The 17675-nt window shown below is 43.7% G+C and overlaps 1 protein-coding gene across 2 annotated transcripts in view; it reads left to right on the forward strand.

Annotated features, from left to right (window-relative positions):
• The window catches only part of Cdk19 (cyclin dependent kinase 19), a 104005-nt gene that overhangs the window by 56954 nt on the left and 29376 nt on the right, over positions 1-17675 (forward strand). For both annotated transcript variants that reach the window (XM_051175558.1, XM_051175559.1), the window contains 2 exons: positions 5507-5617; positions 7156-7296. In XM_051175558.1, coding sequence (XP_051031515.1) covers positions 5507-5617; positions 7156-7296 — 252 coding nt within the window. The remainder of the gene's footprint in view (positions 1-5506; positions 5618-7155; positions 7297-17675) is intronic.

The raw sequence follows: 17675 nt of genomic DNA on the forward strand, positions 1-17675 counted from the left end.
TAGGGAGAAAAAGAAACCAAATTGTTTGTTTGTGTAGAAAGATAACCAGCCTTTCATATAACCACAGTATTGTGATAAATCTATTAAAGGGTTGTTTCAGGCACTTTGTGAGGCAGTGCTGTGCCGTTTTCCATCACGGCCTATTTCTTTTTAATGAGTGTCTGCCTTGAGTGGTTAGTGTTTAAAGAAACTGCAATAGAAATACATCACATTCCCCTTGCCCTCCCCCCCCCCCGCCCCTCCCAGGCACCCTCCTTCCAGCCTTTCCCATGCCCACCCCCAAGTGGAAGCCTCTTTTTCTTTGATTATTATTATTGTAACACTCCTCCCTTCTTCCACACACATGCGCACACATGTGCGCACGCACACACGCGCGCGCACACCCCTACCCCTTCCTGAGTCCACTTTTGTTGTTTCTATGTATGGTTGCAGGGATGACCATTCCTCATTGGAAAACCAGCGGAGGGCTCATCATTTTCCTTCTCCCCGGAGTCATTAGTTCCTGTTCTTTGTCTAGGACCCCTGTGGGGTTTCCCCCTTCCCAGGTTAAAATGCCTGCAGATACTGTCACTTTGGTCTTGTTTGTGCAGGCGTTTCTGGGGGAGACTTTCACAGAGGGCTTCCGGTCCTTGGGCTCTTCACGCTTTCTGCCCCTCTTGTGCAGCGTTCCCTGAGCCTCAGATGCAGGACTCTGCACCTTCATTGAAGGTGTCATTTGCGGTTTTCTGGGATGGTCTCCATTTGGTGTAGACAGGCTTATTTGAGGAGGAGTGGGAGGTACACTTAGCCAGGAAATGTAGCTCATTCTTTTAGTGGTTAGTTCTTTTCAACTGAAATACAGTTACAGCTGCTGTTTATCAAGAATGTTTCTTATGCTATACATTCTACATAGATCGTTGCATTCTTGCTTTGTCTTAATGTTCTTGAAAGTAATGGTAGTTTTGATTGATAACTATAATTTGTCAAGAGTTTGGTTTGTTGTAAGCATTGAGTTTATATGCTTAACCACTGTATATTCATTTATTCCTTACAGAAACTGCTGTGTGAGTAGATAACTTTATTCTTCCACAAGACTACTCAGAGTTAAGTAACTTTGTATCATGCTGCTAGTGAACCGGGACTCCTGTGTGTATTTTTGCATTATATGTGGTGGTGTGTTGCAACAAGCAGTAACAGGGAACCCTGACTTTTTGGAGCTTATGACTATTACCTAAGCATTGCTATGAAAGTGTGCATGCCTGTGTGTACGTGTGTGTACACATGAAAAATTAGAGGGACCTTGAACCATAGTTGGGTTACTGTGCTTCTTAAACCCCTTTCATAATATGAATGCCACCTGCTGGAGGTTTACAATGTACCTAATATGCTTTTGAAATATTAGCTTCAAAAAGGCCCGTCAAAGGTGTGAAAGTGTCACGTTTCAAATGCTTATTATTAATGACTGCTTTAGGGTCACTCCCCAGTGAAATTGGGCAGTTGCCCTCACTATGAAATGCATTGCTTCCTTTATTTTGTTGTTTTAAAGCTGATTTACTCAGTCCTTTCTAAAACAAAGTCATGGACAGGGTTTTTACCCAAGAGAAGCTTTGATGGCCCTATGAGTCACATCGTTATTTTAAAGAAATCAAACAAGAATAGCAAGTTGGGTTTATTTTGGGAAAAGTAAGTTACTGGACTATAAGAATTTCAAAATCCCCTTTTAAAAAGTCTGGGACCCAAGCAAGCGTTGTAGACAGCACAAAAGAGTGTGTGCATAAAAATAGAAGTGTGCATTGGAGTCTTTGGTAAAGACTCCCGAGGTCCAGTGGAGATCTTAAACAGTGCTTTAGAGAAAAACATTAGAGCTTTAATGTCAGGTTTTTTTTTTTAATGCGTCTAGAGCGTTTGTTTTTATAATCTCTGGAAGGGAAATCAGATAAAAATTTTTGTCCATTGAATATTCTTCTCAAGGTTGTGTTGTTACTAGGTTAGCAATTGAGTATCCAGCACGGAGGTTAGCATTCAGTGCGCGTCATGGGAAATCGTAGTCTACTTAACTGCTGTTTAAATGGATCTAATGCATATTTGTAGTTGCATGATATCATGTGTAACAAATATTTGTTGAACAAAAAGAAATGTGATTGTCATCTTACACCATTAAAAAAAGTACTAATAATACTTTGCTATATATTTTATTCTATAAACAAATCATTTTATAGATGTTTAAAATATTATGGCACAACATTATAACAGTGTGTCTCGTTAAGAACGTATAGTGGGGCTGGAGATGCCGCTCACTGGTTAAGAGCTTACTCCGCTATTCCCGAGGGTGAGTCGGACTCTGAGCACCCACGCCAGGCGCTTCACAACCGCCTGACTCCAGCTTCAGGGGATCTGATGACTCTTGCCTGCTCAGACACATGCCTTCATGGTCACATTCTCCCTCCACATGCACATAATTTTAAAGTCTTTAAAAACCCTTTAGAGTATATATCAGAAGAAGCTATACCATAATCATCAATTTTGTCATCATTGAGATCGTGAGATCATGTATTTCTGCTCCTTGCTGGGTTCTGTAAATCATGGTAGAGAGACTTTTTGTCAGGGTGGTGATACCCTTTTTGTGTGATGTTTATCTAGTACCTAGGGCTTCATTTGTAAACTGGTCTTAAAAATACCCCCACGAGCTGATGAAGGGCTCAGTTGATTAACTGCTTACCGTGCAAATTCGAGGACCGACTTTGGAGCCCTGGGACCACGTAAGCAGCCTGGGTGCGGTGTGTGGCTGTAAACCCGGTGCTGGGGCTTGCTGGCTGGTGAGCCTTCAGTGAGAGACCCTTTCCCAGCAGTAAAAGTGGAGACAGCTGAGGATGACGCCTTATATGGTGACTTCCGGTGTCCATGAACATATTCACATGTTACTTTTCTAGTGGGTTCTTCATAAGTGATTGAAAAAAAAAAAAAAAAAGATCACTCAAAAACACTTTTTGATAGAGGATAGTTTGTCAGAAGAAACCAGTATTCTACAAAGTATTGTTTTCATGAATAAGAACCAGGTAGGCTCAATAGGTTTAATTCATTTGATAAATATTATTGAGTGCTTAAGTATGTCATATGTGCCATTTTGAGCACTGGGGATATAAAACCAACAGAAGCTTTGCTATTAATAGAAGATGACAAGCAGCAAATAACTGTAAAGCATTGTAATGGAAGGGCCAGGGGAGGCTTCCTTAGGAAGTGATATCTGACACTAAAGTAGCCCCCACCCCAGTAGTTGCCTTTGCTGTGAAGAGCGGATGGAGCAGAGATCAGACACTGACGCAGAGGCGCTGCCTTAGGCTGGAAGACTGTGGGCAGGAGCAGGTGTTTGTAAGTCATTTCTGTTCAGGGTTATCTAAATTCCTTCACGTAGATGAGACCACCAACACGAAACACCCTGCAAACTGAACTCGAGTGTGCCTGGTATGCCATTCATTTCCCAGGGACACAGCGGTAAATTCAACTGGCTTTGAGCAGCTCCTGGTTAATAGGGAGGCAGATGTAAGCAGCTGGTAGAGTAAACTGTACTAACACAAACACAGGCCTAACGCAGATGACAAACACAGGCCTAACGTAGATGATCCAGAGACGCCGAGGTGAAAGTCCTTCTCTAGCTCACACTGCTGAGACCCTGGCGCAGTGGTCCATCCCTGCACGCATGTACAGTTTCAGAGCTGCCGTGTGGGTGCTGGGAACTGAACTTCACCCCTCTGGAAGAGCAGCCAGTGCTCTTAACTGCTGAGCCATCTCTCCAGTCCCTGTGGTACACATGTCTGATGCCGGCACTTGGGAGGTCGAGGCAGGAAGATCACAAGTTCAGAGCCAGTGTGGGCTAACATAATTAGGTGTGTGTGTGTGTGTGTGTGTGTGTGTGTGTGTGTGTACACTCATGGTCTCATACATGCTAGGGAAGCATTTTACCACTGAACTGTATTCCATTCCTCTTTTTGTTTTGATGTTTTGAGATGGAGTCTCACTACATAGCCTAGGACTTGAGTTCACTTTATAACCCAAATGGGCCTTAAATTTTAAATCCCCCTGCATTGACCTCCTGAGTAGGAATATGTCAGCACGCATGGTGAGCTCCTCCTGTCTTTAAAAAAAAAAAAAAAAAAAAATCAAGTATGCTTCTTCTCTGTGCTTACTAATTCTGAACCGTGCGTGATTGAGTAGTGGGAGTCAGGCATATTTACAAGGCTCTTACCGTAAGCTCGTGTCAGTATTCCTGTCGTTTATCAGGCTGCTGTCTGTAACGTGCAGGTGGTTTTATTTGCTGGATTGGCTGTCGCTTTCTTGTTAGGGTAGAGCCTGAAGCTTGTACATTGTGAAGGCCATTCTTTCTCTTTTATGTACAGAACCTCTGCTGTGTGAGTCAGGTTTCCATCGATGTCACAGATCCTTGATAATCAAATAACTATGGGCAAAGGTTTATTGTGGCTTTTGTTTCAGAGATTTAGGCCATGCTTCTTGGCCTAGGGCTTGATAGCACAGAACCTCATAGTTAGAGCCTCTCAGGGTATAAGCTGAGGAGAGAGAGGGCTCAGTACTCTGACAGTCCCACTCCATCCAGCCCAGGGTTTCCTGATGTCCACACGAGCTGGGAACTAAGCTGTTAGCATACAGGACTTTAGGAGACTTTCAAGATCCAGACTCTAGCCACCATCAGGGCACATAAGACTCACCATGCCTGTTAAGCCCCATGGATGCTGGAGTGGAGTGGGTAAATGTAAGGATTTTAAGTTTTCTTTCCTCTGATTGTGGAATATATATTGAGCTCTGATGCTGTGCTATGGTGAATATAAATTGACTGCGGTTTCTGATTTTCAAGAAGATCATCCTTTCATAAAGAAAATACACATGGACCAAATACAGCTTTTGGGGGGAGGGGAGGGGTGTGTGTGTGTGTGTGTGTGTGTATGTGTATGTACATGCATGCATCATGCATGTGCAAGTATGTCAAAGCCAGAGGGCAGCGTCGGGCGTCATTTCTCAGTCCTTTACTGTTGTGTTGAGATTCAGTCTCTCGCTGACCTAGAACTTGCTGAGTAGGCTAGACTGACTGGCCAGTCAGGAACCCGTTAGCACTTCATTGATGGAACTATTTTCCCAGACCCAGCGAATTCTATAGGGACACAGCACTCATTTTGTCTATCGCTTACATTGCATCATTTCGGACAGCCCTGTTTTTAAAACACATGTGCACACATGCATGCTGTAGGGAAGAATCAGAAAAGTGCCTGCCCGCAGAATTTTTCTCCCAGCGTGGTATCGGAGAGTCTTTCCTTTCCATGCTGCTCACCGGGCTTTCTGAAATCTAAAAAGTTCATTTGAAAGCTAGGCATGGTGGTGCACATGGGTTGTGAGTTCAAGGGTGGTGGCCTGAGCTATAGAAAACCTTGTTGTAAATAAACTCTGTTCAGGTCTGAGCAGACTCCCTGCTGAGCCCTCCTTGATACTGAGTGGTGGCCTCTCTTTCTCTTGCACTTAGCTTCTCAGAGAACTGAAGCATCCTAACGTGATCACCTTGCAGAAGGTGTTCCTTTCTCACAGCGACAGGAAGGTGTGGCTGCTGTTTGACTATGCGGAGCATGACCTTTGGGTAAGTTTGTTTTATATAGGTAAGGGGCACGTATGCAAGCAGTGTGTACTAGTCATGCACAGAAAAGAAAGCTCCCTGTTCATTCCAGTTTAGAGCAGTTACAGTAAATGTTTCCGGGATGAAGTTTTGCTAGGATAACAGACTGGTCCTGTGCAGGAAGCAGTTTGGAGAAAACTGCTTCTGTTTGTCGAATTCACAGGGCTCAATTCTCATCCAGTATATGCCAGTGAGTAGTTTTTAAATCAAAAGTGATCTCTTACTGTTATCTTGGTATTTCAAACTGGGTCAACCAAAGAAAACTATGATTATAGTTTTTAGAATGCCTTATTAATACATAAAAGAAGGAAAAAACCCAATTCCTGACTTTAAAATTTGGGAATCAGAACGTTTTAAACATTTTGTCTCTAAAACTGCCAAAAAAAAAAAACAAAAAACAAACAAACAAAAAAAAAACAAATCTGACAGTTAAATCATGGATAAATTTGGTTCAGTGTGTCGCAGCGTGCCTTCTGTATAAATTGAAAATCTTTATAAGGACAACTTGGACAGGCTTGTAAGGTCTTGAATGACCTTTGAAAGCTCATGCTACTACAGAGCTGTTGATGATAACTCCCAGGTGCAGGGCGGGAGGTACATGTGGCTGTAACATTTTCCTCCCTGGCATTCCAATGAGTGCTTTTATAATCCATGTTTAACATGTGATGTGAAAATGGCAGTCTGGGGGCTGGAGAGATGGCTTAGAGGTTAAGAGCACTGTCTGCTCCTCCAGAGGTCCTGAGTTCAAATCCCAGCACCCACATGGTGGCTCACAGCCATCTGTAATGAGATCTGATTCTTTCTTCTGCCATTCAGGTGAACATGCCGATAGGGCTCCATATTACAAAGAAATAAATAAATCTTAAAAAAAAAAAAAAAGAACATTAAAAAAAAAAAAGCAAGCAAGAAAGAAAAGAAAATGGCAATCTGGCTATTGACGCCTCAGCCATTTGTCTCAGGTCTGAGACCTGACAATTAATTCTTCAAGTTGTTAAAATTCTGCTTTTCGCAATGTCCTCTCCTGTACAGTACTAAGTTCTGGGAACGTATGGATTACACTGTTGTGTGCCTAGAGGAGGGAGTACAGGGAGGATTTTCTCAGTGATTTCAATATATCCAGTGCCAGTGACGCTACACAAATATGAAAGTACTGTGCTTGTCTGTCAGCCCGGTTTTACAGTTTGCCCTTGTCTCTTCTTACCCCGTACCAACACTGTTCTGAGACAGCCATTTGAGTGTCAATTCTTTCTACCCTTCGAGGCTGGAGAGTGAAAATCTTAGTGTTTTCATGAGATCTGATCATTACAGACCCTCCTTAACAAGGTCACATTCATCCTCAATACATTTTTTGGACAACCTTATTATTCAGAAATTTTTGCATCATTAATTTAAAAGTTAATTGTAAGATATATAGCATTTATTTCAATTTTGATTTTTTTTTCTTTTGGCAGAGATATGAGCAGACTATATTATTATAGGATGTTTTCTTTTCTAATTTTTAGCATATTATTAAGTTTCACCGTGCATCTAAAGCAAACAAAAAGCCCATGCAGTTGCCGAGGTCGATGGTTAAGTCCCTGCTCTACCAGATTCTCGATGGCATCCATTACCTCCACGCAAACTGGGTGCTTCACAGAGACCTGGTAAGTTGTGGTTTAATTCTCCGTTAACCAGATTGTTCCTCTTGGCACGATTATAACAGGACATTAGCTAAGGAGGATTTGTAAGTACATGCAAAAGGAGGGTAAAAGCTCATCTACTGCCTGCTGTCTGAAGACTGGAAGCTGACGTCACGGTGGCTGCTGTCTGTAATTTCAGCACTGGGGAAGCTGAAGCAGGAGGGTTCCCATGAGTTCAAGGACAGCTTAGGCTAAGAGTGGGACTGTCTTCCCACACCCCTCCTCCCCTCCCCTCTTCTCTCTTCCCTCTCCCCCGCCCTTCTCTCTCTCTCTCTTCCTTTCCATTCACCCTTTGTTGAGTGCAGTGGAACACACCTGTAACCCCACCACCAAGATGGAGGAGCCTAAGTTTGCAGCCAGTTGGGCTACCAATCAAGAGCCCGTCTTAAATAATCAAAAATGTACCAAACAAGATTATCTTTGGGCATCTATTCTGCAGATCAGTGCATAGCCGTAAATATCAGTGTGATTTTTTTAACAAGTGATTACTAGCATATAATTTTAATGTTCAGTTAATATGTAAAGCTAGTGTATTTCACTTCAATTTGTTCTTTATATTAAAGCACTAATAATGAAAGCTGACTTCTCATTTTTTGTTCCTTTGAGACTTAAACTGAAATAATGACATTACTCTGGTGAAAATGTTCTATTACCAACATTACTTAATAGCAAGTAAATGAATAAGTGCATTTCTTAATTACAACATACTTATTAGGCAAAGTAGCCACTGTTGTGGAATATTAAGATGTGTTACATTTATTTATGCTTGGCATATTTGTTTTAATGATGCAAAGATACGTTGCATTTAACTCTGTGAAGCTGGGTTACTGTGCCTGTCTAAAACACCCGATGGCCTAATAAAGAGCGGAAAGGCCAATAGCTGGGCAGAGAGAGCATAGGCAGGGCCGGCAGGCAGAGAGAATAAACAGAAGGAGAAAAAGAGGGAAGAGAAAGGAGAGTCGAGAAAAGAAGGGGAGGAGGACATCAGGGGCGGCCACCCAGCCAGCCAGGGGACAGGAAGTAAAGAAAGGTACAGGGCAGAGAAAGAGGCAAAAGGCAGACGGGATATCTTAAGAAAAGCTGGCCAAGCTAAGAAACAAGCCAAGCTAAGGCCGGGCACTCTTAAGTGATAATAAGCCCCCATGTGACTTATTTGGGAGCTGAGTGGTGGGCTCCCCAAAGGAGTAAAGAGTGAAAAGAGTAAAGCGGCCAGCAAGAAGCCGCAGTGCAAACGTTTGGTCTTGTTTTTTAATTCAGTGTATGTATAATTAGCATTCACCTTTATTTTCAGCTTAGATAATTTTTTAAATTAAGAATATGAGGACCTGAGATGGCTGTGACCCTGATGAGTTTATCACTGAGGAGTTATCATCCCCCCACAAGATTTCATAATAATGTAGTTTTTGCCAGTTTTAGGTACAGCAATGGTAGGGGTTGGTCTAGGTAGATCCCAGCTTTATTAACTGAGGAGAAGCATTTGCTACAGAACAGACAGAATGCATGAAGAGATGTAGTTAGTACCCTCTGGCTCCTTGTCAGTAGACCTGGACGTCTGTCTTGACCACCTCTTACTGTGGTATTGTAGCTGAATTGAGACCAAATAACAGTGACTACAGCTCATTCATTCTTTTAGCGTTTTTTGTCGGCACTTGAGATTGCTTTGGAATGACCCAGAGATAGCACTTACATTTTTTTGTTTTTAAGGTTCCAGGCACATGTGAACCACTAGTGATAATCAGGATTGTTTGGAGTATTTTTCTCATATTTTACAAAGTTACTTGTTCCCAGAGAAGAGTTTATCATGGTTTCTTTGTGATGCCGTGATCTGCTTGCCTACTGGTACTATTCAGTGTGACTGGGGCTCAGTTTTTTCCTGTTTAAATTTGCTGTCCTTTCGTGTCCTTTACCTTAATAGGCAGCGGCCTCTCTCTTCCTGGCAGAGAAATACCTCTTGCCTGTATACAGAGTTTCTTTGTGGTTCATATCCAGAGTGTGACATTGTCGTGTCTACAATAGCTTCTGCTCATCTGTTTTTATCCCCTGTGCCTCCTCCCTTGATCATGTCCTAATAAATTACTTCTTTGTTTTATCATGGCACTGGCCTCTGCATTTATCTCCTTTAGCAGGCTTTTCTTCCAGTCCACAATAGACCTAATAGCCATTTATTAGCCTCTCAGGAACTTTGGAATATATTCTCATAGAAAAAGTAAGGTTTCAGTTTCTTATTTGGTTTTCAGGATCTAGGTAAATAGCTCTAATAATTTCAATTTTTTTTTCTCTCTCTCTGCCTACATCCATTTCTGCATGACTTCTACTATTGGTTATTCTTGTATCATCCTGAGGTTTCTTGCCTTAATGGCTTACATTTCCTTGTCTTATTATTCTTTGTCTCTACATACATAAATGTAATTGTCTTTCAAGGCTCAGCATGAATACTAAAGCTTGGGGCAGGAGATGGCTCAGCAGTTAAGTTTTAAGCAGTTAAGTTCTTGCTAAGGACTTAGGGTTGCTTCCAAGCACCCACATGGCAGCTCCCAGCTGACTGTAACTCTGGTCCCCAGGGATCTGGTGCACAGACATACCTGCAGAAACGGGAAAAAAAAAAAAAAAAACCCACCATAATAAAACAAAATAAACTAAAAATTTAAAGTTTATATTCACAGTCCATCTGTATTTTGAAGTGAAATAATCTTTCATTGTTCATTCCTGTTATATTTCATTTTTATTCTCTTATAGTATTTGTTAGTATCCTATAGATGTTTTCGATCAGCAGTTCTCAACCTGTAGGTTGAGCAACCCTTTCACGGGACAGGGGTTGCTTAAGACCATTGGAAAACACAGGTTTTTACACTAGGATTTGTATCAGCAAAATTACAGTCACGAAGTAGCAATGAAAATACTTTTCTGGTTGAGGGTCATGATAGCATGAGGAACCGTATTAAAGGGTTGTGGTGTTAGGAAGGTTGAGAACCTCTGTCTTAGATCACCTCCCAGATTATAACGCTCTGAGAGGACAGGGTTTATGATCCTTCTTGTATACAATAAATGTAGAAATGCCAGAATAGTGACTTTTATTTCATTCTTGTAGCCGAGTATTTGAAAGACTGTCCTCCATGAACATGCATTATTTTTGTGTATGGATGCAATAGGGGAAATAGGAAAGATGGATGCAGCTATGACTGTATCAGAGACCCTCTCAAGGAGGCTGTAGTCTAAGAGAAGCATCAACAATTGTAAGTTATGGAGAATGAGATTGTAGGTCTCCTTCAGAGGGGCGGGCCCGATGCTGTTTATCCAAGTTAAAGAAGAGTCGCCGTGTGTGTGGTGTGGGGGGGTAAGAAGAGTCGCTGTGTGTGTGTGTGGGGGGGGGGTAAGAAGAGTCGCCGTGTGTGTGTGTGGGGGGGGGTAAGAAGAGTCGCCGTGTGTGTGTGTGGGGGGGGTAAGAAGAGTCGCCGTGTGTGTGTGTGGGGGGTAAGAAGAGTCGCCGTGTGTGTGTGGGGGGGTAAGAAGAGTTGCCGTGTGTGTGTGTGTGTGTGTGTGGGGGGGGGTAAGAAGAGTCGCCGTGTGTGTGTGTGGGGGGTAAGAAGAGTTGCCGTGTGTGTGTGTGTGTGTGTGTGTGTGTGTGGAGGGGTAAGAAGAGTCGCCGTGTGTGGGGGGGGGGGTAAGAAGAGTCGCCGTGTGTGTGTGTGTGGGGGGTAAGAAGAGTCGCCGTGTGTGTGTGTGGGGGGGGTAAGAAGAGTCGCCGTGTGTGTGTGGGGGGGTAAGAAGAGTTGCCGTGTGTGTGTGTGTGTGTGTGTGTGTGTGTGTGTGTGTGTGTGTGTGGGGAGGGGTAAGAAGAGTCGCCGTGTGTGTGTGGGGGGGGGTAAGAAGAGTCGCCGTGTGTGGGGGGGAGGATAAGGTGATGTTTCAGAGAGCAGGTAGAATTTCAGCTGGACTTTGACTTGGGACTTAGAGATTTAGTGAGCAAAGGAAATCTGTAGACGTGTTGGTTATAAAAGGTGAGAAGGCGCTTGTATTCTCTCAGAAAGGACGGGGGTGTGTCTGGTGCAGATAGGAAGGATTGCTGTAGTATTATAAAAGGTGAGAAGGCGCTTGTATTCTCTCAGAAAGGACGGGGGTGTGTCTGGTGCAGATAGGAAGGATTGCTGTAGTATTATAAAAGGTGAGAAGGCGCTTGTATTCTCTCAGAAAGGACAGGGGTGTGTCTGGTGCAGATAGGAAGGATTGCTGTAGTATAAAGTAGAACAAAAGAGATTTGGGTTGCAGCTTCACTGGCCAGGCCCTAAATATCGGGTCCTGGTATTTGTGGGGTTCATTTGTTTTAAGGTCCTGAAACTTCGTGAGCAAAAGAGTGGATTCCTCACGGATTACAAAAACGTTGTCTGAGGGTGAGGATAGGGTATATATATTCCGAGAGAGGCTCTGAACTATGGCAGTGCTTGTTTATGTTCTTCCCACAGCTGCTGGACCTTTCTGCCATTCATAAGTAATTCTAATAGGACCAGGGACATTCTCCCTGGTCTTCTCCGTTGTCTAGTATCTTGGCGTCTGTCTGTACCATGTCGTCTTGCTTTTATTCAAGCATTTTCAGGAATGGAGTGTTAAACCTACACATATACATTGTCATTAATAGAAAAATGTAAAAACATATAAAATATGAATATGTTATTAAAAGGAGATGGAGATGTGTGAAATTTATTTTCATGAGCTGAAGAGCAGAGCTACTGTTTAAGATATTTAACTGCTGTATTTCCCATTGCGCTACACCATTTGTTAGTCACAACTGTTTGTATGTACTCATTGTCTCTAATGTTCATTTCATATGTGAAACCTGGGAAAATTCATACAAGTGTACAACTAGAAAAAATATAAACTGCAGCTTGATAATATAACCAAAGGAAATTAAGAGTAACTAAAAGCCGAGATCCTAGAGTTCATATGCAGAAATATTAATCCTGAAAAACAGTATGTTTGTTTGTTTTCAGGTCTGGAATAATATTTCAGTTATGTGATTTGAATCCTAGAATGTAATACAAAGGCAGAGAACTTTAAAGCCCCTATGACAATTATTTGAGTTGAGGAATTGGCTTTAAAGGAAAGGAGAAAAAGCTGAACGTGTTTATTTTGGCTGAGAGACAGTGAAGGAGAGACATAAGTCTATAAACAGTTTGAGAAAGCTGTATTTTAATTTTACAGCAGGATGCAGTGCAGAGTAAGGTGATGAAATACGGGATGACTCACGTTTGTGGGTGCCGCTCTGGGCTTGGAGAGTGCCAGCATACAGCTGGTAACCCCGTTCCAGTGTGAGCTTCTTAGAGCCGGCTCATAGCGCACTGATTGTGTCCTGGTGCTGGGTTCATTGTCTGTGCTGTAAGTCACTAGAGCGGACTCTGCAAAGCATGTGACACTTCACATTATTCTTCAGCAGAGACGGGTGTGCTGGCTAAACGGTGGTGCTGTGTAGATTTATTGATCCTTGGTCTCAGAGCATTGCTATTGGGTCAGTGGCGTAAGCTGAACGGCCAGTTAGACTGCCATCACTCATATTCCAGAGCCTGGCCCAGCTCTTCTCTTTAGAGAGTTTGTGGGAGCTCCACCCCCAAAGTTAACTTGCATTCTGTATAGTGTGTTCTCATAGTGAGTTGAATTTTTATTTGTTTACGAGTCCAAAGAAGGGGCTGGAGAGATGGCTCAGTGGTCAGTCACATTTCCTGCTCTTCCACAGGGCCAGGTTGGGTCTCTAACACCCACACAACTGCTCCCAGTCATTGTCAACTCAGGGTCCTGGAGACCTGGTGCCTTGGGCTCCACACACAGGCAAAACATGCATACAAATAAAATAAAAAGTAATCAGCCTTTAAAAACAGCTTGAAATAGAAAGTTTCTAAGATAGCCAGCCGGTAAGCCTCTGTTCCCCTCACCGTAGCTTATAGGCAATGGTAACTTACGTGGTTGGCTCCCTCCCTCCATACTGAGGCTGAGTTCCTCTTTGTTGCCCTCCTGTAAGGGCCTCCAGGTGGTCTATCAGCAGTTGAAGATGCTCTTTCTAGCCCATCTGCCTAAGCAGAGATCAGGTTCATGTGTGAGTCATCCATCCTGATTCTTAAAAAGATTAAAAAAAAAAAACAAAAACTAGCCTGTGTTCCCTGTAGTTTACATTTGAGAACTACAATTTTTTTTTAACCAAGACTTAATTTTTAAATGCTCAACTGTCAAATGACCATCGATTTTCCTTTGATTTATTAAACTTCTACTTGAAGAGAGTTACTATAGCAGATGGTAGGACTTAATTGCTCTGTGGTATTTAATTTTACATGGTAGCTTACAGTGTAAGAGGGCGGGGCCTAGAACTTAACAGTATTGAGGAAGCCAATGGAGCAGCAGTCATGCTAGGCTGTGTCTTTCCTCTCTGGTCTCAGCGGTGCCCGTGAGTCCCCGAGGTGATGGCTGGGAGCCCCTGTGTGCGCCCCCTCCCGAGGTGATGGCTGGGACCTGGAATATAAAGGCAAACAGGCCTTTCTTTGCTTTCTTTGCCTTTGCTTTGTCACCCGTTTGTCACAGCAAAGAACCAGAGCACGCTCCAATAAATGAAACAGTGACTGCAGCCATGCACACTAACCCTTGAGGAATTAAGTTTGCTAGTGTGAAAGTAAAGGGTATGGACTTCTAAACATGGTGGGCCTTGAAGGGAGGTGTGGCTTCGGGAGAGGGGCTTCCATAAGAGCAGAGCGAGAATGAGCTAGATAGATAACCCAGCACTCGGGAGGCAGAGGCAGAGGCAGAGGCAGGCGGACCTCTGAGTTCAAGACCAGCCTGGTCTACATAGTGAGTTCCAGGACAGCCAAGGCTACACAGAGAAGCCCTGTCTCAAAAAACAAAACAAAACAAAACAAACAAAAAAACCAAAGTAAACAAAATGAGGGAGAGGGAGAAGCTGGGATGGGGTCGTAGCAGCTAGCTGTGCGGTGCTGGCCTCCTCTCTCTCTCCCCCTCCCTCCCTCCCCCTCCTCTCCCCTCCCTCCCCCTCTCTCCCCCCTCCCCTCCCCCTCCTCTCCCTCCCCCTCCCCTCCCCTCCCTCCTCCTCCCCCCTCTCTCCCCTTCCCGCCCCTCTCTGTGCCACCGCTGGGCAGGGGCCCTGGGTGCCATAAGACAGCAGGCTGAGCAGGCTGAAGGGAACAGTAAGTTCTTCCTGACCCCTGCTTCCTCTGGGAGTTCCTGCCTGACTGCCCTCAGGGATAGAGCGAGCCCAGAGGTACAAGATGAGGCAAACCCTTTCTTCCCTAAGTCGATCATAGCCATGGAGTTATATAGAAACCCTAACTAAGATAGGGGCAGAGGCCTTCTCCAGCTGGTATACATGTGTCCATCACACACACACACACACACACACACACACACACACACACACACACACACAGACACAGACAAATAAAAATAAAAACAATTACAAAAATACCTGTCAAAACCAAAGGCCACAGACAAGAGCCTTAGGACTTTAAGGGCTGTAGTTAGTTAAGACTGAAAAAGTCATTCATTCAGTCTTGCTATTCCATTAAATTATTTTTATTGAGGAAAAATTTATATGTAATGATATATCCGTTTTAATTACCAGTTGGCAGGTGGTGCTGAAAGGTTATTCAGGTAGTCACCGCTGTGGCATTGCGCAGGGTTTCGTGTCGAGGAGGCAAGGACCGGTGCCTTTTTCACAGGTTGTTTGTGCCGTTGTTTGTGGGAGCATGTGCCCCTCGGAGCACGCTTCTAGAGGTGAGGACAAAAGTCAGTGTACCCTAAGTTCTCCATCATTCTACTGCTTTCACAGCCCGGGGCCTGCTGCTGTGTGTCTTTGGGAGCTTTGCATTCTGGGCCTGCCACTTTCTGTGGAGTGTGCAGTCAGAGAAAGTTCTAGTTCTCTCGCTCTGGGCCTCAGAGTCTACATAAGTAGAACAGGAGGGCTCAGTTTGATCATTCTTTTCCCTGACGCGCTTCCTTTCTGAATATAAGCGTGAACATAAACACATGAAAAATGTAAAGTAAGTAAAGCAGGAAGATCGGAGGCCACACTTTGGACTTGGAAGGCCATGGTTGAAACGGGAAAACGCATTCAGGGACGGTGCTGGATTGAGTTGGTTTCGTGGGAGGGAGGGAGTGTTGTTGATAGGAACAGAAAGCTGTGTCTTGGGGTTGTTGCTTCTCGGTGTTGTCTGGGTGGATGCCTGAGCACTGCTGGCCCGATACTGCTGCTAGCAGTGCCCAGTAGACCTCATCTTTCTCCCCTGGCCTTGGCCTTGGGCGAGTCAGGTAAACAGCCCTCTAGACACATGTGTTTGTTTTGCGTGAAGCTTTTCATGATGGTTGCTTTTTATTGGTTCTCGTTAGGGAAAAGAAACCTTATCTTTGGTGTTCAGGCCTATAACCACTCCTGAAGGCAGACAAAGGAATGCTTTGTTAACTGTTGCCGGTGCTGGCTTGGCAGGCATTGTTTAATGTGAGCACCAGGGTTGGATTAACATAACTTATACGCCATCCTGGCCTATGGTAAAATGAAACTTATCATGTACTTGGCGTTACAGGCTGCTTCTCATTTACAAATGCCTGACACTCATGAAACTTCATTGTGAAGACTTTGTTGCTTAAAGTCAACATTTTAAATAGTGGCTAGGTTCTCTAAAAAGCTAAAGTGTGAAAGGAATGGCATTACTGAATATAACTGACATTTAAAACTGTTTTTTTTTTTTTTTTTCTTCTGGGCAGTGGTGGCACATACCTTTAATCCCCACAGAGGCAGAGGCAGGAGAATCTCTGTGAGACACAGCTCAGAGAGTCTGTTTAAGCAGCTAAGAGCTGGAAGGTCCGAGGCAAGCCCATCAGAATAAAGAGGAGAGGCTGCAGTCAGTGTTTAGGGCAGAAATAGAGCAGAGGGCTACAGCTGAAAGGACAACAGCCAGGGCAGGCTTCTGCTTTTGTTGACCAGGGAGAGAATACCAGGAGAAGGTAGTTTGTTAGGGAGAAAGAAAAATCCACCGTGGATGAATGGAGTTTGTGGTACATACTTATGGAAATGATCTACCCAAGGTTGACTATTTCTAAGATAAATGGAAGATCAGAGACCTAGCAGTCTGCATTGGAGTCACCAGTGTACATTATTCCAGTGGTTTATGGAACCCTGGAATAAAATCCAAATTTTGAAAAACATATTCAGAAACAAACTTGGTATATTTTAGGTATTCATTTACTTCCTAGTTCTCCTTTTAAAATTGGGACATTACCTATCAAAAGACTCTTACACAAAATGCCACACGTAACTGGGTGGGTTTTGAGTGCTAACCATTGGCCGTTCAGTTCATTGGTTCATTTGTTTCCTAGCCGGTTAGTATATTGTCACCATTTCAGTAGACACGAGAGTGGCAGGCTCTCTTCTCCACTGTCGGGAAATGGTCCCATCGGCCGCGTCCTCTGCATTTCATACCTCTTTGCTCCATTCCCTCCCCTACGCTTCTGCATCTCCCTCTGGTTTGCTTGTTTTGTTTTTAGGTAGCCTTCGCTCTCCTGGAACGCATGTTGGTAAACCTGCCTCTGCTTCCCAAGTGCTAGTGTTAGAGCACTATCTCTCCTTTCTCAGGCTGGTTTTGAACTTGTTAAGTAACCAAGGAAGACTTTGAAACGTGATCCTCTTGTCTCCACTTCCCAAGTCACTGAGTCTTGCTGTATTTTTAAACGCTCCACTCTTCCATTAGTGAGGTTGTTGTAAGGCGTAGATAACTATGGTAGACCAGTGTCTGCCTATGAGCACTGTGTTCATGGAGAGAGCCCTGTGCCTCTCTTGTAGGCGCTTGTTCTGAGAACGGAATCTTATTTGTTCAGGAGAACAGCGAAGAACAGGGTGCAAAAATGAATCTCCTGGGATGGTCCTTCTGTGTCAGTAGAAGGGAGCTGCACTATATGTACTATTAAATGAAAGCACAGTTGCAGCCACTAATATCAGGCCAGCATTGTCCATTGTTACAGAAACTAGCCCAGCTTAAACTCTGATTGCCTCATTCCTACTATTTAAGTCTGGTTAGTTGTGCTTCTGTTTTCCTGTCTCTGGCGCTGTTAAAAATCATCCCGAGATTTCCCGCTGTGCTGAAGTAGGGAACACACAGCAAATGTATTTGAGTGGTCGTGGATCTCTTCGCTGTTCTATTTATGACACACCAACTAACCGAAGTCAATTTAACCCGTGAAATGAGTGATCCTATGAGAGGAAAAGCAGATTTGGAGTATATAGAAAGTGTCTTGGGTGTAGGCTGAAGAATTACTGAATTCTGCAGGAATACAGATATTAAAGGAATAGCCTCTTTATA

The sequence above is a fragment of the Phodopus roborovskii genome, unplaced genomic scaffold, assembly GCF_943737965.1.
Source record: "Phodopus roborovskii unplaced genomic scaffold, PHOROB, whole genome shotgun sequence".
Taxonomy (NCBI): Eukaryota; Metazoa; Chordata; class Mammalia; order Rodentia; family Cricetidae; genus Phodopus; species Phodopus roborovskii.